This window comes from Pelophylax lessonae (genome assembly GCF_965119305.1).
Source record: "Pelophylax lessonae genome assembly, chromosome: 9".
In the NCBI taxonomy this organism is placed as follows: Eukaryota; Metazoa; Chordata; class Amphibia; order Anura; family Ranidae; genus Pelophylax; species Pelophylax lessonae.
Genome location: NC_138776.1, coordinates 255,712,851 through 255,733,490, shown reverse-complemented (window position 1 = coordinate 255,733,490; position 20,640 = coordinate 255,712,851). Strand labels below are relative to the sequence as shown.

The following is a 20,640-nucleotide window of genomic DNA, read 5'->3' as shown; positions in this document are numbered from 1 at the left end:
ATTCTAACGAGGTATGGTTCTCTAACGTTACACCGGTCTGTGTTTTATTAATAGAGATAAGAGTGATGTCATCTGACCTCCCAGAATCCTCCTCACCTCTCCGGTCAGCAAGTAGATGATCTCCAGGGTGAGGTCTAGTATTTCCATCATGTGACTCCGCTCCTCCTCGATTTTTTGGTGGTCTAGACACATAATAAGGTCAGATGTTTTTCGCAACCTAACATAAAAGAATCTAAGATAGAAAAAGTTTTAATGTCCTCATAGACTCCTCCAGCAATTCGAAGTGTATGGAGATATGAGGTGGACATTTATGACATTAAAGCGGAGTTCCACCCTGGATTTTTTTTTTTTTTTTTTAATACCCCCGGGACAGTCAGGGCTAGTGCATTCCACAATGGCTAGCCTCTGATCTGTCCCAGGTTGCACTTACCTGCAAGACGAAATACTTACCTTGCAAACGTCTTGTCCAGCGCTGCCATCTCAGATGTGGGCAGCTTGAAGCCAGCGCGTCCTCTTCGGCGTCTTCTTCCGCCTTCTGTGGTCCCACGATGCTCTGCGCCGGCCCCGACGTCACTTCCGGGTCGCGCGCGTCACCCCTCCACAGCTTCTGGGCATGCCCAGAAGCTGTTTAGAAGGGGATGACGCGCGCGACCCGGAACTGACGTCGGGGCCGGTGCAGGCGCAATGATTCCTGGGAGCTATGACGTCCAGCTCCCAGGAATCATTGCAGAGCCAGGAAGTGACGACAGGCCGCGGCCGAGGAAGGAGGAAGAAGGAAGTAAGGTAAGTATATTTTCTTCGCTACGAGGTAAGTAAAAAAAAAAAAAATATGCGATTATCCATTTCTTTTTCAGGTGACCCGGAGCGAGAAGATGGAGGTAAGTATAAAAATAGGGTGGAACTCCACTTTAATGATGAAAAAGAACAGTAACCTCATCCATGGCCCCAACTGTTCACCAATGTACAAGGAGGCTTAGTGAATAAACACTCCATGTAATCCCCTGTGTCATTCAATGGTGGGAAGTTGTCTAGTGGTCCTGGTATGGTGGTATGGTTATCGTTGAGAACTAGAGGTGATGACTTGTCTGGGTCTACAAGGAGACATTACATTGTGTGACCACCTATAAATGGTTCCCAGTTTGCACTTCTATAAGACCCACCAGTGCATATGATTGGGCCATAGACCAGTAAGGTCTCGGTGTTGCCCTCTGCAGCCAATGTATACAACATATAATTAGTGTATATATATATATATATATATATATATACATACATACATACACATACACAGGTATAATATAAATATATATATATATATATATACACACACACACACAGGTATAATATAAATATATATATATATATATACACACACAGGTATAATATATATATATATATATATATATATATATATTTTTTTTTTTTTTTTTTTTTTTTCCCATAAGGCACCTCCTGTCCTTTACAGGGGTCTCCAGGATTTCTCCCACACAATCATCATCTAATAATAAATCTCATCCTTACCTCCCCTGGTCCCATATCCACTACTACAAGCAGCCATCTCTCCACTGTTGTCCTAATCGGATGTTGTCAATAAAGTGCACAGCTATTCCTATACAGTGTACAGCCGTACTGACATCTTGTGGCAGAATTTGGGTACTGCGGCTCAACCAGAGGAAGAAATGCACTGTACACAGCATGGATCACTCTGGGGGGACTCGCGCTCCCTCCAGTGGTCACATTGAGAACTGTGCTGCATTATATGGGTGGGGAGAATAAATCCTTTCCTTTTTAACCACTTCTGGACCGGAAGGATTTGCCCCCTTAATGACCAGGCCATTTTTTTGCAATTCGGCACTGCGTTACTTTAACAGACAATTGCTCGGTCATGCGATACTGTACCCAAATAAAATCGATGTCCTTTTTTTCTCACAAATAGAGCTTTCTTTTGGTGGTATTTGATCACCTGTGCAATTTTTATTTTTTGCGCTATAAACAAAAAAAGAGCGACAATTCTGGAAAAAAAAACAATATTTTTCACATTTTGCTATAGGACATTCCCCAAAAAAAGTAAAAACCTAAATTTTTCATCCTTTTAGGCCAATTTTTATTCTGCTACATATTTTTGGTAAAAAAAAAAAAAAATCGCAATAAGCGTATTTTGATTGGTTTGCGCAAAAGTTATCGCGTCTACAAACTATAGGAAAGATTTATGTCATTTTTATTTATTTATTTTTACTAGTAATGACGGCGATCAGCGATTTTTAGCAGGACTGCGACATTGCGGCGGACAGATTGGACCCCTATCTGACATTTTTAAAACTTTTGGGGGTACCAGTGACATTACTACAGTAATAAGTGCTAAAAATATGCACTGTTACTTTAATAATGCCATTGGCAGGGAAGGGGTTAACCCTGTGGGTGATCAAGGGGTTAAATGTGAGCCTAGGGGAGTAATTCTAACTGTATGGGGGTTGGGCTTCTGAAATGACCATAGAGACCTGTGATCCTATATAGCAGGATCACATGGGCTCTATGATCATTCCAGGGAGAAGAACAGTCAGCTGTGTTCACAACAGCCGACCGTCCTTCTCTCTCAGCGGGGAGCGATCGTGGGTGTCAGGCGGCAATCAGAGCCACCTGCCCGCTGCATCGGCTTCCCAGCTGACAAATGGGGGTGGGAGCGCGCCGCTGGCGGCCCGCGCTCGCCCCCTAGCTTCGTGCTCGCGAGCGCCGTACATGTATGGCCATTTGCCTGGGAGCCTGGTAAGTACCCCCTCCATACTTACCATCCTGGGTGCCCATCCATCCCTAACCGACACAGGAACCGAGGACTAGAGAACCGCGATCCCCCAGACCATGTCGCCGCCGCGGAAGGTGGCATCTGACGCTCCAGCGCTGGACAAATTCAAGAGGAGAGGAAGTTCGGCAGCACTTCCGGTTTATGGGTACCAAGCCGCTTCCGGGGTTTGCGTTCCACCGAGCAGATGTGTGTGTGTGAGAAGTCCTTCCCCAGCTATGTGGTTCCGCCTGTACAAAGTGAAGGTCTATGTTTGCTCAGACAGAATTCTCAATATTTGATCCATTTTATGTGTGGTCAGCAGGTCCAGTCAGTGAATGCACAGTAATTGGAATGTAATCATTATCATGTCTTATTTCCTCATTTTTATTCTTAAAGCAAACCTGTCTTTGTAATAAAGCCTCCAACTTTTCCTGCCTTGCAGTGTGAGCCTCCCCCCCTTTTTTTTTTTTTTCTTTTTAAAGCCCGTGGTGTGTCAAACTAACACCCGGTGCATAAAAAAGTGCACACACGCAAACGTGAAGAACACAAAAAGTGCACAGGGTGTGCGGAATGATCCTCCTCCGAAGAGGGTGGACCCTGACCTCCCGGGGCACAAGACTCCTGACAGGGACTGAGGTACTCACTTTGGTTTGCCTGGCCGAAACCAGGCAAACCCCGTTCTCTGGGAGGACTGCCGAAACAGCCCACCCCAAGTACTAGGTGGGGCTCCCCCAAAGGGAGACCCCATGAGAGAGGGAAAACTAAGCCAAAAGGCCATATCTACCCCCTCCCAAGACTTTCAAGGTAGGCCCCAGGACCCACACCCTACTCGTCGTGAAAAAGTGAATAGAAAAGGTGACAAACTACAAATAAAAAGGTGTACAGACCTGGGAACTCAGTACAGGGATGGTGGGAACTCCTCATAATGGGCACAGCAGGTGTACAGACCCGGGAACTCAGCACAGGGATGGTGGGAACCCCTTTATAATGGGCACAGCAGGTGTACAGACCCAGGAACTCAGCACAGGCATGGTGGAAACCCCTCATAATGGGCACAGCAGGTGTGCAGATCCAGGAATTCAGCACAGGGATGGTGGGACCCCTCATAATGGGCACAGCAGGTGTACAGACCCGGGAACTCAGCACAAGGATGGTGGGAACCCCTCATAATGAGCACAGCAGGTGTACAGACCCGGGAACTCAGCACAGGGATGGTGGGAGACCCTCATAATGGGCACAGCAGGTGTACAGACCCAGGAACTCAGCACAGGGATGGTGGGAGACCCTCATAATGGGCACAGCAGGTGTACAGACCCGGGAACCCAGCACAGGGATGGTGGGAACCCCTCATAATGGGCACAGCAGGTGTACAGATCCAGGAACTCAGCACAGGGATGGTGGGAACCTCTCATAATGGGCACAGCAGGTGTGCAGATCCAGGAATTCAGCACAGGGATGGTGGGAACCCCTCATAATGGGCACAGCAGGTGTACACTACAGACCCGGGAACTCAGCACAGGGATGGTGGGAACCCCTCATAATGGGCACAGCAGGTGTGCAGATCCAGGAACTCAGCACAGGGATGGTGGGAACCCCTCATAATGGGCACAGCGGGTGTACAGACTGGGGAACTCAGCCCAGAGATGGTGGGAACCCTATAATTTACACCTCACCACCTGATGGAGAGACGCCTGGTGCAGTGTAACCCCTCTTGTGCAGAGACTGATGTGGCTCAATGTTCAGCTACATAAGTGCATAATAATAGTAAAAAATACATAAACAAAAATATAAAAGTGAAGAGATGAGATCACTAAAAAAATGTGATATTTATTGGGATTTAAGTTGTAAAGCACTGCGCAAACTGTTGGCGCTATATACAGTAAACCCTGTATAATAATTTACACATTGGATAAAGTCATATTCCTCCACAGATGGAGGTTCTGCTGTTTCAGTGGAGTAACTGTAGGTGGCGCTGCTGATGTCTGGCCAAGCTGGAGCTCTGGGTGAATCGGTCTCCGCACTCTCTGCAGGCGTAAGGTTTATCCCCTGTGTGGTTCTTGTGATGCCGGTAAAAACTGGACTGGTGAGCGAAGTACTTCCCGCACTCCGTACAGCAATATGGCTTCTGTCCGCTGTGGACGGTCTGGTGCTGAAGGAGATAGGCCTTCAGGGTGAAATGCTTCCCACACTCCCTGCAGGAATAGCTCTTCTCCTCCGAGTGACTCTGGACGTGCCTCTGGAAGTTGGACTTCTGCGAGAAGCCCTTGCCGCAGTGTGAGCAGGTATACGGCTTCTCCGCTAGGTGGACCTTCTGATGCCGCATGTGGTTGGACTTCTGGCTGAAGCTCTTCCCGCATTCGGAGCAGGAGTATGGCTTCTCCCCTGTGTGGATGCGTTGGTGTTTGTTAAAGTCTGACTTGTGTGCAAAGCCCTTCCCACAGTAGGAACACACGTACGGCTTCTCGCCAGTGTGAGACCTGCGATGGACCAGGAGAAAAGCCTGGTTCGAGAAACTTTTCCCGCACTCGGAGCAGTGAAGAGGCCTCCAGTTCGGGCTGGAGGTCTCACTCAAACGAAGGCTCGAAATCTGAGGACAAGAGTCATCTGAATTTAGACACACTTCCCCCCTTGAGTCCGGTGTATTATGGGTAATAATTACTGACTGGGTAGAAGGATGCCTCCTGTGTGTGGAGGGACCAGTTGGCAGATTGGCAACGTCAAGCTCCAGGTGAAGATAAGGAGCAGTGGTGTCATCTTCCACAGATGTCTCATTGATGTCTTCTATTTTACATTGTGGAAGTGAATGGCTGCTCTGTCCATCTGCTGGATATGAAATAATTTTACATTAATGTGTACACTTCTGTATTTTTATTTTTTCTGAACTTTATTGATACTAAAAAAGGTCAACAGAGTAGACCAGGGGTCTTCAAACTACGGCCCTCCAGCTGTTCAGGAACTACAATTCCCATCATGTCTAGTCATGTTTGTGAATGTCAAGAGTTTTACAATGCCTTATGGGATGTGTAGTTCCGCAACAGCTGGAGGGCGGTAGTTTGAAGATCCCTGGAGTAGACGTTCACAATGCTTTATTGCTAAGCTCGGCTGTCGGGGACCTTGTGCAGCACGCACGAGCCTCTGTGCACAGATACGGGCACCGGCGCGCCCACAGATCCTGACGCCCGGTGGCCTATTTAAACCGGAGGTCTGCCTAGCCTGCTTGCAGAATTGTCTTCAGGTCTGATGCCATTATTCCATTCCATTTTCTGTCCTGAAAACCTGCTAACCTAGTTAGTAACCCAGCTATGCTAGTGTCCATTATGTGCCGGGCCCGGCGGTGACGCACAATGCCAGCGCTGCCACTGTTCACAATTTTTTTTTAACTTTCTTTAACCACTTCAATACCGGCACTTTCACCCCCTTCCCGCCCAGGCTAATGTTTAACTTACAGTGCTGTTGAACTTTGCAAAAATGAAGCATGAGTGCACTGCAACCTACCTGATGGCACTTGGGCACCGATGACATGAAATGTGGCGATATATTATGGTACTGTATGTCTAACATGTTTTACATGAAGAGGGTATATTCCTTACCTGTGTTCAACTCTGGAGGAATTTCCTCCTCCTTCCATGGTTCATTACTACACACATACGGCTCTTCCTCTTCTTTAACCTCAACTTTAATACCAAGCAAGGCACCATTCTGAATAACACAAAACATACATTTTTTCTGTAATGTCCAGAGAGGTTCTCATGAGATACAATAATGGGACAATTAGTCCCATCTACCTGATGATGGTGAGGGATCTCCTGATCTTCCTGTGTGGAATCCCGGGAATACAGAGGACGGGGACATCTCTCTGGTGGGTTCCCATTACTGGATCCATCTGTAGAAAACACACACACTGACTGAATACATTGTTTCTATGTGTTTATCAGATGATGGGGGATCTAGGTGGACCCTCTGTACTGCTCTCTCCTTTACAATAAAGTCTCCTCTTACCCGGTGATGTGAGGGGCGGCTGATTCTCCATCATGACGTCCTTGTAGAGATCCTTGTGTCCTTCTATATACTCCCACTCCTCCATGGAGAAATAGACAGTGACATCCTGACACCTTATAGGAACCTGACACACACAATGATACAGTCACCATCCAGACACATCCCTTGTCTGTTACTGGATAATGTCCCAGAATTCCCAGCACCGCTCACCTCTCCTGTCAGCAGATCAATGATCTTCTGGGTGACTTCTAGAATCTTCTTCTCGTTGTTTCCTTCAGATGTCGGAGAGGGAGGAAGAGTACCCATCATGGGGCTGTGGTTCTTGCACCATCCTCTGGATACACGATCAAGGCTACTGGGTGTCACATGGCCACCGGGCTTTGATTCAGGTACATATACCTAGATAAATACAAACATTAGAAAATTTCCTACAGATGTGACCTCCCAGAATCCTCCTCACCTCTCCGGTCAGCTCTGTGTTTTATTAATAGGAGATAAGAGTGATGTCATGTGACCTCCCAGAATCCTCCTCACCTCTCCGGTCAGGTCTGTGTTTTATTAATAGGAGATAAGAGTGATGTCATGTGACCTCCCAGAATCCTCCTCACCTCTCCGGTCAGGTCTGTGTTTTATTAATAGAGATAAGAGTGATGTCATGTGACCTCCCAGAATCCTCCTCACCTCTCCAGTCAGGTCTGTGTTTTATTAATAGAGATAAGAGTGATGTCATGTGACCTCCCAGAATCCTCCTCACCTCTCAGGTCAGCTCTGTGTTTTATTAATAGAGATAAGAGTGATGTCATGTGATCTTATAGAATCCTCCTCACCTTTCCAGTCAACAGGTAAATGATCTCCAGGGCGAGATCCACTATCCCCCTGGTCATGTGACTCCGGTTCAAGCTCATCCCATATATGTTTTAGGATGGTCACCTATCTCGTAACCTCACAACCAACCTGCAAATAAAAGAAAATGGGGATTTATCACACACCAATAAGACAGATCTTGCACAGTTCCACAGTATAGGGCATGATAGCAATGTGTAAAGTCAGCCAATGAATACTCCCATAGTTGTCAAAGTTCATCCTATTGGCTAGAACAAAATCTCAAAGAAGAGCTGTAGAGAAACCACTGGGCTGTCGCACATTCTGCTCCATCCAATGTTCCATCTGGGTCATCATATGGCATGGACATAACCATAGACATGCATTGACGTGGAATATATACATATATTTACAGAATATGTATGTGAATTCTAATTATATATATATATAATAATATAAAAAATTGTATATCATAATATGTATGTGAATTATATATATATATATATATATATATATATATATATATATATATATATATAAAATATTGTATATCCTAATATGGAATAATCACCTACCTACAACAGACATAAACAAACCATTCCTAATACCAGCTCCTATATCCCCCTCCTCTACATCCTTCCTAATTGGTTTTCCCATTGTGTGTCTAAAAAGGAAGTTGTCAATAAAGATATCCATGACTTCCTGGTTTTGCGTTCCACTTGGCTTTGGCTGCCATTTTTTTTTCAATAAACTTTATTGTTAAGTAGGGATTGCTGACAAACACAATCAATTCTTCAAAAGAGAGAAAAGGAAGGGATGGCAGAGGTTCTATAGGGGGATGTGGGATGGAGAAAAATTGACAGCCTGAAGTACTTGTGGTGAACAAGGCATGCTGGGATTTGTAGTGCAGCTGAAGTGTTATTGTATATAGTGTGATATTGGGAATTCAGCTCAGTGGTAGATGTGTTCTTAGTAAGTCCATGCCAGTCTAAACTTTGGTTCAGGGCTTGCAAACCCATTTTTATTAAACAAAACGAAGATAAAGCAAAGCCGTAAATCAAGATTTCCCACACAGGGCGTTCACTTTCACACAGCAAAACAGGTAACAAAAATGCAGAGCCACCTGGCTCCTTCTTTGGCAATACCGCTGCTCTATTCGCTGGTCCTTCAGACTATTACTCAGCTCTCCTGGCTCTCTGGGTTCTCCTGGGTCACCCAGCTTGTAGTTAACAGTCCCCTGCTGCATGGGCCCAGTCTCTGGCCTCTCTTTAGGGGATCTCCTGGCACCCCAGGTTCCCTCACTCCTCTGAGACCTCCAGATTCCTTAAGTACCCTGGACTTGCCAAGGCGTCTTGGCTCTCCCAGTCACCGGACTTGCTTAACTGCCTCAGCTCTCCCAGTCGTATAGGTAAACGTGGAGTGCTGTCTCCTGACGTAGGGTTGCCACCTCATCTCTTTAAACCAGGACAAATATTAATTACAAAGGTTCTGTGGCTGATTAAGGTGGTAATTCAACTCACTTAGTGCCTTATCTGCATTATATCAGCCTCAGAACCTGTTTAATTCATTTGTGTCCTGGATTAAAGGGGTGAGGTGGCAACCCTACTTCTGAGTATAGCACCTCTTTTAATAGGAGTATGCATGTCTCCTGATGGGAGCACACACCTGTCTTCAAACGGGAGTTCAGAGCTAAGGCCAGGCCTCACGAGTGTGCACACCAGCACGCAGCCCACAGGTTTCCAGTAAGACCCGGACACAGGAATGAAGGCTTCATCCCACCCAAGACTCTCTGAAGCCTTTCGACCCCGATCTGGAATTACAAAAACAGTAGTTTGTGTCTCTGCCCCTCCCACAATGGTGCGATTTCCCTGCAGTAGTTTGTGTCTGTCCCTACCTCCAAGGTGACTTTTCCCTTCAGTAGTTTGCGCCTCTGCTCTGTTTTGCATTGATACATGTCCCCCAGTGCAGTACCCGGGTCCCTATATACTTTTCATGGCAATAACTTGCATATAAGCCTTTAAAATGAGGATTTGATTTTCACGTTTGTGTCCCATAGACTTTAATAGAGTTCAAATGTTCGCTAGAACTTTTCCCCTTTTCGAGATGTTCTGGTGTGGACCAAACAGGGGGGGGTTCACCCCATCCCTTCTACCCACTATGGCTTAGCCAACTGGACCACAACTCAACAGATCGCTATGGAATTGGTTCTACAAAGTCACTTTTAGGTATTTGTTAACACGGCTGAAAATTACCTTTGACAAGTAGCCCAGATGGATGGAAATTCACCCCTCCCAACAGTATCACACAAACACTAACAACATCAAGGGTAACAAATCTTTTATTATCGATGGACACCAGGCAATGGAGAATGTAGGTTAATGATCTGGAAAGTGCAACAGCACTAAAGTTATCCCAGTGCTTTCAAAGGGGTCTGTAGTCCCCTCTTACATGATGGCGATGTGCAACTGTGTAGAAGCAGAAAAACTTGGATTCCGCTGAAATGCAAAATGTCATTGTTGGTCCAACATTGATGTTCTCCTTTAGCCTTTCTAATGCCTCATACACATGCATCGATAGTTGGCCGACCGATCGGCCGTCTTTTGTCCAGTGTTGTTGTGTTGGTTGAAATGTGCTCTAGACTGCACACGAATTTTCTCGGCCAACAAAAACCAACTTCAGAAGTGATTTCATGTGCTGGTTTACTTTCCGTGTTTTTTCTTCTCTTAGCATGCCCAGTCTTGCTCATCAGATTTTTGTCTGCCGAAATCTGTACTGACTGACGGAAAATCGGCCGTTCTGTTGACGGCCAACAAAAATTTTATAGCCTGCACACCAGATTTTGTTCGGCCGAAAAGTCGGAGTCGGTCGTCGAAAGCATCATACTACCAAGCCGAAAAACGGCCGATCGGACGTTGGCCGAAAATTCACGGCCAACTTTCGATGCGTGTGTACGAGGCATAACACAGTAAATATGGAAGAGCTTCAGATGACATCGGAGAAAGCCCAACTAGATCAAACTTTTCATACAAACTTGTCAGAAACAAAATCAGGTCCCGTCAATACCATGAAGCTCAATGTGATGAAACTTTTGGTTCTGGTGCCGCACAAGAGACGACTTACACACAAAGCCCTTCCCACACTCTGGGCAGGAAAATGGTCTTTCTCCAGTGTGGGTCCTCTCGTGGATATGGAGGTCAGAGCGGTTTCGGAAGCACTTCCCGCAGAGGGAACACGAATGCGGTTTCTCCCCAGTGTGGGTGCGCTGATGCGAAATGCGATGGGAGCTGCTGACAAAGGATCGGCCGCACTGGAAGCAGGGATAAGGCTTCTCCCCTGTGTGGATTCTCTGGTGGACGATGCAGTCAGAGCTGCTGCTGAAGCATTTGCTGCACACGGCACAGGAAAAGGGCTTTTCCCCCGTGTGTGTCCTGAAGTGGATGGCAAGGTTTGATTTACGGCTGAAGGTCTTCTTGCATTGCGTGCAAGTATACGGCTTCTCTACGGTGTGCGCCCTATGATGGAGAGCCAAGTCTGAGTTATTAAGAAAGCATTTCCCACACTGCAAACAGGTATAAGTCTTTCTTCCAGGGGGGGTTTTCTGGGGTCTACCAACCTGTGGCCTACCATGGGCACTACGGGAAACTGGTTTCTGAACCGTGAAATGGTCTTCAAGATCAGAATCAGAGAATTGAAGCTCAAACCTCTGAAAGCTTTGGAAGGTATCAGAAGCAATTTCACGGTCAAAGTTATCGTAATTATATTGGGTCACTGACTGGCTGGTGGCTGTGAAGTCTTCTTCAGCCAAGAAGGTTTCCTCTTTAATCTGAGTAGAGGGATATTGTATGTGATGTGCGGAATCATCAGAGCGTGGGAGATCTTCTTCATCTTCATAGGAAGCCAGTGTCTTGGTGACGTTCTTCAGAGTGTGGGACTTGGTTTGTTCTTGCGGAGAGGATTTTGTAGTTGAGTGATTGACTTTGATCCTGTGATCTTCACTTAAACAGTCCTTTGATTGAAAAATTAGGACATTGGAGTCTCTAAATCCTAAATCTGTTGAAAAGAGAGATAGCTGGTGGTAAGATTGTGGAATGGGATAAAACAAATCAAAAATGAAGAGGCACTAAAGAGTACAAGGGATGCACTGGTCATGTACGCTGCATCATTATTAGAGGTTAGAAAATGTGTGATAGGACATAGTCAATTGGTTTTCCCATTGTGTGTCTGAAAAGGAAGTTGTCAATAAAGATATCCATGACTTCCTGGTTGTGCGTTCCACTTGGCTTTGGCTGCCATTTTTTTTTCACTAAACCTTATTGTTAAGTAGGGATTGCTGACAAACACAATCAATTCATCAAAGAGAAATGGAAGGGATGGCAGAGGTTCTATAGGGGGGACGTGGGATGGAGACAAATTGACAGCCTGTAGTACCTGTGGTGAACAAGGCATGCTAGGATTTGTAGTGCAGCTGAAGTGTTATTGTATATAGTGTGATATTGGGAATTCAGCTCGGTGGTAGATGTGTTCTTAGCAAGTCCATGCCAGTCTAAACTTTGGTTCAGGGCTTGCAAACCCATTTGAATTAAACAAAACGAAGATAAAGCAAAGTCCTTTTAAATCAAGATTTCCCACAGCAAAACAGGTAACAAAAATGCAGAGCCACCTGTCTCCTTCTTTGGCAATACCGCTGCTCTATTCGCTGGTCCCTCAGACTATTACTCAGCTCTCCTGGCTCTCTGGGTTCTCCTGGCTCACCCAGCTTGTAGTTACAGTCCCCTGCTGCATGGGCCCAGCCTCTGGCCTCTCTTTAGGGGATCTCCTTGCACCCCAGGTTCCCTCACTCCTCTGAGACCTCCAGATTCCTTAAGTACCCTGGACTTACCAAGGCATCTTGGCTCTCCCAGTCACCGGACTTGCTTAACTGCCTCAGCTCTCCCAGTCGTATAGGTAAACGTGGAGTGCTGTCTTCTGAGTAGGGTTGCCACCTCATCCCTTTAAACAGTACAAATATTAATTACAAAGGTTTTGTGGCTGATTAAGGTGGTAATTAAACTCACTTAGTGCCTTATCTGCATTATATCAGCCTCAGAACCTGTTTAATTCATATGTGTCCTGGATTAAAGGGGTGAGGTGGCAACACTACTTCTGAGTAGAGCACCTCTCCTAATAGGAGTATGCGTGTCTCCTGATGGGAGCACACACCTGTCTTCAAACGGGAGTTCAGAGCTAAGCCAGGCCTCACGAGTGTGCACACCAGCACGCAGCCCACAGGTTTCCAGTAAGACCCGGACACAGGAATGAAGGCTTCATCCCACCCAAGACTCTCTGAAGCCTTTCGACCCCGATCTTGGATTACAAATACAGTAGTTTGTGTCTCTGCCCCTACCACCAAGGTTCTTTTCCCTTCAGTAGTTTGTGCCTCTGCCCCTCCCAATATGGCGAGATCTCCCCCCAGTAGTTAGTGTCTCTGCCCTCCCAATATGGTGAGATCTCCCCCCAGGAGTTTGTGTCTCTGCTTCTCTCACAATGATGAGATTTTCCCAGCAGTAGTTTGTGTCTCTGCCCCTCCCACAATTGTGAGATTTCCTACTGTAGTATGCGTCTATGCCCCTCCCACATTTGAGTCTGTGCCTGCAGGTCTCCAGTAAGACCCGGACACAGGACTGAAGGCTTCATCCCACCCAAGACTCTCTGAAGCCTTTGGACTCTGGATCCTGATCTGGGATTACAAAAACAGTGGCTTGTGTCACTGCTCCACCCACAATGGTAAAATTTCCCTGCAGCAGTTTGCGTCTCCGCCATTCCCGAAATGGTGACTCTTCCCTTGAGTGGTTTGTTTCTCTGCCCCTCCCACAATAGTGAGATCTCCCTGCAGTAGTTTGTGTCTGTGCCCCTCCCACAATGGTGAGATTTCAATGCAATAGTATGTCTCTGCCCCTCCCACAATGGTGAGATTTCCCTGCAGTAGTTTGTGTCTGTGCCCCTCCCACAATGGTGAGATTTCAATGCAATAGTATGTCTCTGCCCCTCCCACAATGGTGAGATTTCCCTGCAGTAGTTTGTGTCTTTGCCCCTCCCACAATGGAGAGATTTCAATGCAATAGTTCGTGTATCTGTCCCTCCCACAATGGTGAGACTTCCCTGCAGTTGTTTAAACCATCAATCAAGTGGTTGCACAAACATAGAATTATGTATATGGCATCCCTCCCTAATTGATACGAAACACACACCACAAGGGCCAAGAGGGGTGCTCTACATTATTCTGGCATATCAGGATCTGATCCCAATAGTCCTCGTCCGAAACTCCAACACGTTTCGACTTAGTCAGTCTTCCTCAGGGGGGAGGGGTGTAATGGAAATTGAGATCACATTGGAGTCTCTAAAGATATAACATACATAAGAAAATATACAAACAAGGTATATAAAACATATCATGTATTGAAGAGAGAAGCTATAAGTTACAAAAACAGGACCAATCCAAAGAGCATTATGTTGAGGGTCCATTCATAGGATGGAAAACGATGGAGTTGCCCTACATCCACAGCACTGTGTCCCGAGCACAAGGGACAAGAGGCAGCAACCTGAGTATTGCACTTGAAAATATCTAGTAATATGCAACACTGCCCCCTAGGGAGATTGGATTCCCCTGGGTTACCCGTAGCAACAGTCTATAGAAACCTATCACTTGAACACTTGGCTCAGACAATGAACAGTCCAGGGGGATTTGTTTTTTTGGGTTTTATTTTTAGAACTTGGATGGGAGAAGGGATTAGTGTGATACTCCAACTCGAACTATACACAATTTCTGAGGACGACTGGAGAATGCGGCAAGGCCGCTGCTTCACCTTGCCACTGAAGTGAAGATGAAGAACGTGGACTCTTCCTAAGTTACTCTTCAGGGTCTAACTTGGCACCCCCTTTCTCACTGGTTGTGTGGGCTGAACTCCTGTCCACTGACGCTTCACTGGAGTGGTCCCCTTCCTGGGCAGACCCCTGGCAAGCTCCCCGGTACTCACAGACACTGTTTTTCCTCAGGTTGCTCCACTGGTCAGCCTCCTGGCTAAGCACCACACTCTGGCTCACCAGGCCGACTGCCGTGACCAATTTCCTTGCAGACAGGAGGAGAGACAGCCGTCACCCTCCTCCTGGGACTTGGCTTCCCATCCAAAGACACCCTGTCACATGTGCCCCTGGCTTTTATGACCTATCCCAGAATGCAACCACGCTTGTGCCAACCCCCTGGGACAGCCATAAAAGCCTGTGTGTGTCACTGGCTGGGTTTCCTCCACTGTCCAACAGGCTCCCCTATTGAATACAGTGGGGACACTCCCTCAGACCAGATGAATCATCCACATGGACACGTGTAACAGGCATAACTAAAGATCAGGTTCCCCTGAGAAGCAGACAGAGCAAACTATCCTTTTCCTAGCACCTACCTAGGAGGGTGCTACAAATAATATATATAAAAAATATAAATGTATCAATAATGAAATATAGTCTTAGTGCTGAAAAAAATCCTAGGTGCTAGTAAACGGCCCAAGTAACTCAAATAACTGTAGGTGGGAACCAGCATTTTTGTACGTTTGTAATGAACCAGCAAGAGACACTCTAGGTGCATGGGGTGTCCCCGTGAAACACAATCCCAGTGTGTCCCCAGAAAGGGCAAGCTCTACCTAAAGCCCAAAACAGAAATCACCTAACCATATAAATCATAACATGTGTGGATCGGTTGGATGGAATGTAAAGGAGCAATATAAGCTCTTACCAGTATAGGTAGTCACTACACACAGGTATCCAGTACAGCAGCCGTGGTCCAACAGCCAAGGAGCAACATTGCACATAAAGCACCCTAAATAGGAAAGGTGGCCCTGTCATGTGCACTTACAGGGCCAATCAAAAGCACAGACATGGTGCCAAAATCAGCTCCCAGCTGTGTTAACACAGGAAGGGAGCTGTTGTTGCCCTAACAGGTTTCCAGGAGACAGCTGTCTCCAATATCCCCTGCCGTCATGAGCCGATGTTCTATCAGATTTCCATACCCCATCAGATTTCCCTACCTACGTCATTTTCGGTTGAAATCAGCTGTGGATTCGTCGTGCAGCAGCTTGTAGCCATGTCACACGTCCTATTGGGCATGCGCAGAATAGGTAGGGAATTTTGATAACATCGTAAGGGGTCAGGCAAAAGTCCTAGTGTGCATGCGCCGGCGCATGCGCACCAACGGGTCGGGCAGTGAGATCTCTGATAACAAACATCCATCCGATCTCCATGGCCTACACTGCGCTGACCCGACACTGCGCCGAGTCGCCACTGCACCGACCTGACAATCCGATCTCCATGCCCCACACTGCGCCGACCCGACAATGAGACAGTGGGCGTGTGCGTGTGGGTAGGGAATAGGATTGTCCCATTGTCGGCTCGGCGCAGTGTGTGCCATGGAAATCGGATGTATGTTTGTTATAAGAGATGCCGCTACCAGATCCGTTGGTGCGCATGCGCCCGCTCATGTGCAGTAGGACTTGTGCCTCACCCCTTACGATGTTATCAAAATTCCCTACCTATTCCGCGCATGCGCAGTAGGACGTGTGACGTGGCTACAGCTGGTGCATGACGAACCCGCACCGGACATGACGTAGGTAGGGAAATCTGAACGGGGTAGGGTTTTCTGATAGAACACCGACACCGAATCCGGCCGGAAGTGCGTCACCGCCGGAAGCGCGGTGACTTCACAACCTAAGTTGGGAGTTCGGCAGCCGAAAAGGGTTAGAAAAGGGCGGCTGCAGTTCACGACAGAATACCCTACCCCATCAGAAATCCATACCTCCGTCATTTCTGGTTGTGAATCAGCTGTGGCTTCGTCATGCATCAGCTGTAGCCGCATCACAAGTCCTACTGCGCATGTGCGGAATAGGTAGGGAATTTTGACAACATCGCAACGGTGTCGGGCACACGTCCTAGTGCGCATGCGCGGCAATGGGTCGGGCAGCGGGCAGGGAGATCTCGTATAACAAACAGCCATCTGATCTCCATGCCCCACACTGCACCGACCCGACAATGGGACACAGCCATAAATGGACTGTGGGAGTGCGCATGGGGGTAGGAAATATATATATAAATATAACAGTGGGTGTGCACGTGGAGGAAGGGAATGTGTATATATATATATATATATATATATATATATATATATATATATTGATGGCTGTGTGCCATTGTCAGGTCGGTGCAGTGTGGGGCATGGAGATCAGATGGCTGTTTGTTATACGAGATCTCCCTGACCGCTGCCCGACCCGTTGCCGCACATGCTCACTAGGACGTATGCCCAACACCGTTGCGATGTTGTCAAAATTCCCTACCTATTCCGCGCATGCGCAGTAGGACTTGTGACCCGGCTACAGCTGATGCATGACGAAGCCACAGCTGATCCGCAACCGGAAATGACGGAGGTATGGATTTCTGATGGGGTATGGAGATCTGATAGAACACCAACACAAAAAGTGGACAGGGCAACAGGAGCTGCTGTCCTGTCCACAAGGGGGAGGAAGACGATCACCTGCGGCATCTCCACAACCACCAAAGTGCCCCCCCTGCTGGAACCAGAGGGGGCTACATGTGTTGGGCGCTCGGGAGTACTGAATGGCCAAAAAAGGCAGAAAATTATCTTTTAAAAAAAAAATGTTTTGCATTGATACATGTCCCCAAGTACAGTACCCGGGTCCCTATATACTTTATATACACAGGAATGAAGGCTTCATCCCACCCAAGACTCTCTGAAGCCTTTCGACCCCGATCTGGGATTACAAAAACAGTAGTTTGTGTCTCTGCCCCTCCCACAATGGTGCGATTTCCCTGCAGTAGTTTGTGTCTCTGACCCTACCACCAAGGTGACTTTTCCCTTCAGTAGTTTGTTCCTCTGCTCTGTTTTGCATTGATACATGTCCCCCAGTGCAGTACCCAGGTCCCTATATACTTTTCATGGCAATAACTTGCATATAAGCCTTTAAAATGAGGATTTGATTTTCACGTTCGTGTCCCATAGACTTTAATAGAGTTCACATGTTCGCTAGAACCTTTCCTCTTTTCGAGATGTTCTGGTGTGAATCAAACAGGGGGGGGTGTTCACCCCATCCCTACTACCCACTATGGCTTAGCCAACTGGACCACAACTCAACAGATAGCTATGGATTTGGTTCTATAAAGTTACTTTTAGGTATTTTTGTTAACACGGCTGAAAATTACCTTTGACAAGTAGCCCAGATGAATGGAAATCCATCCCCTCCCAACAGTATCACACAAACACTAACAACATCAAGGGTAACAAATCTTTTATTATCGATGGACACCAGGCAATGGAGAATGTAGGTTAATGATCTGGAAAGTGCAACAGCACTAAAGTTATCCCAAAGCTTTCAAAGGGGTCTGTAGTCCCCTCTTACATGAAGGCGATGTGCAACTGTGTAGAAGCAGAAAAACTTGGATTCCGCTGAAAATGTAAAATGTCACCGTTGGTCCAACACTGATGTTCTCCTTTAGACTTTCTAAGACAGTAAATATGGAAGAGCTTCAGATGACATCGGGGAAAGCCCAACTAGATAAAACTTTTCATACAAACTTGTCAGAAACAAAATCAGGTCCCGTCAATACCATGAAGCTCAATGTGATGAAACTTTTGGTTCTGGTGCCGCACAAGAGACGACTTACACACAAAGCCCTTCCCACACTCGGGGCAGGAAAATGGTCTTTCTCCAGTGTGGGTCCTCTCGTGGATATGGAGGTCAGAGCGGTTTCGGAAGCACTTCCCGCAGAGGGAACACGAATGCGGTTTCTCCCCAGTGTGGGTGCGCTGATGCGAAATGCGATGGGAGCTGCTGACAAAGGATCGGCCGCACTGGAAGCAGGGATAAGGCTTCTCCCCTGTGTGGATTCTCTGGTGGACGATGCAGTCAGAGCTGCTGCTGAAGCATTTGCTGCACACGGCACAGGAAAAGGGCTTTTCCCCCGTGTGTGTCCTGAAGTGGATGGCAAGGTTTGATTTCCGGCTGAAGGTCTTCTTGCATTGCGTGCAAGTATACGGCTTCTCTACGGTGTGCACCCTATGATGGAGAGCCAAGTCTGAGTTATTAAGAAAGCATTTCCCACACTGCAAACAGGTATAAGTCTTTCTTCCAGGCGGGTGCTTCTGGTGTCTACCAACCTTTGGCCTACCATGGGCACTACGGGAAACTGGTTTCTGAACCGTGAAATGGTCTTCAAGATCAGAATCAGAGAATTGAAGCTCAAACCTCTGAAAGCTTTGGAAGGTATCAGAAGCAATTTCACGATCAAAGGTATCGTAATTATATTGGGTCACTGACTGGCTGGTGGCTGTGAAGTCTTCTTCAGCCAAGAAGGTTTCCTCTTTAGTAGAGGGATATTGTATGTGATGTGCGGAATCATCAGAGCGTGGGAGATCTTCTTCACCTTCACATGAAGCCAGTGTCTCGGTGACGTTCTTCAGAGAGTTGGATTTGGTTTGTTCTTGCGGAGAGGATTTTGCAGTTGAGTGATTGACTTTGATCCTGGGATCTTCACTTAAACAGTCCTTTGATTGAAAAATTAGGACATTGGAGTCTCTAAATAGTAAATCTGTTGAAAAGAGAGATAGATGGTGGTGAGATTGTGGAATGGGATAAAACCAATCAAAAAAGAAGAGGCACTAAAAGGTACAAGGGATGCACTGGTCATGTACGCTGCATCATTATTAGAGGTTAGAAAATGTGTGATAGGACATAGTCAACTGTTACCTTTCCAAGACAAGAAGATTGAAATTCTCTTCTTACCCGGTGATCTGAGAGGAGGCCAGTCCTCCATCATGACGTCCTTATAGAGATCCTTGTGTCCTTCTAAATACTCCCACTCCTCCATGGAGAAATAGACAGTGACATCCTGACACCTTATAGGAACCTGACACACACAATGATACAGTCACCATCCAGACACATCCCTTGTCTGTTACTGGATAATGTCCCAGAATTCCCGGCACCGCTCACCTCTCCTGTCAGCAGTTCAATGATCTTCTGGGTGACTTCTAGAATTTTCTCCTTATTCTTTCTCCCGGGTATCAGGAAGTGAGTTAGAGGCACCGTGATTGCTATATGGTCTCCAGACTGGTTCATTATCTGTTGGAACAGCAAGAGTGATGTCATGTGACCTCCCAGAATCCTCCTCACCTCTCCGGTCATGTCTGTGTTTTATTAATAGAGATAAGAGTGATGTCATGTGACCTCCCAGAATCCTCCTCACCTCTCTGGTCAGGTCTGTTTTATTAATAGAGATAAGAGTGATGTCATGTGACCTCCCAGAATCCTCCTCACCTCTCCGGTCAGGTCTGTTTTATTAATAGAGATAAGAATGATGTCATGTGACCTCCCAGAATCCTCCTCACCTCTCCGGCCAGGTCTGTTTTATTAATAGAGATAAGAGTGATGTCATGTGACCTCCCAGAATCCTCCTCACCTCTCCGGCCAGGTCTGTTTTATTAATAGAGATAAGAGTGATGTCATGTGACCTCCCAGAATCCTCCTCACCTCTCCGGCCAGGTCTGTTTTATTAATAGAGATAAGAGTGATGTCATGTGACCTCCCAGAATCCTCCTCACCTCTCCGGTCAGGTCTGTTTTATTGATAGAGATAAGAGTGATGTCATGTGACCTCCCAGAATCCTCCTCACCTCTCCGGCCAGGTCTGTTTTATTAATAGAGATAAGAGTGATGTCATGTGACCTCCCAGAATCCTCCTCACCTCTCCGGTCAGCTCTGTGTTTTATTAATAGAGATAAGAGCGATGTCATGTGACCTCCCAGAATCCTTCTCACCTCTCCGGTCAGGTCTGTTTTATTAATAGAGATAAGAGTGATGTCATGTGACCTCCCAGAATCCTCCTCACCTCTCCGGTCAGCTCTGTGTTTTATTAATAGAGATAAGAGTGAAGTCATGTGACCTCCCAGAATCCTCCTCACCTCTCCGGTCAGCTCTGTGTTTTATTAATAGAGATAAGAGTGATGTC

The 20,640-nt window shown here is 46.7% G+C and overlaps 2 protein-coding genes across 2 annotated transcripts in view; one reads left to right on the top strand and one right to left on the bottom strand.

Moving 5' to 3' along the window:
* LOC309564391 (uncharacterized protein) overlaps positions 1 to 20,640 on the top strand; it is a 213,271-nt gene that overhangs the window by 114,787 nt on the left and 77,844 nt on the right. The window lies entirely within an intron of this gene.
* LOC309562758 (gastrula zinc finger protein XlCGF66.1-like) lies at positions 17,906 to 20,368 on the bottom strand. The gene is made up of 3 exons (XM_082267055.1): positions 19,627 to 20,368; positions 19,417 to 19,540; positions 17,906 to 19,222 (listed from the first exon to the last, which is right to left on the bottom strand). Exons 1-3 carry the CDS (start codon positions 19,816 to 19,818, stop codon positions 18,225 to 18,227), a joined length of 1,314 nt encoding a protein of 437 aa, XP_082123181.1. The 5' UTR covers positions 19,819 to 20,368; the 3' UTR covers positions 17,906 to 18,224.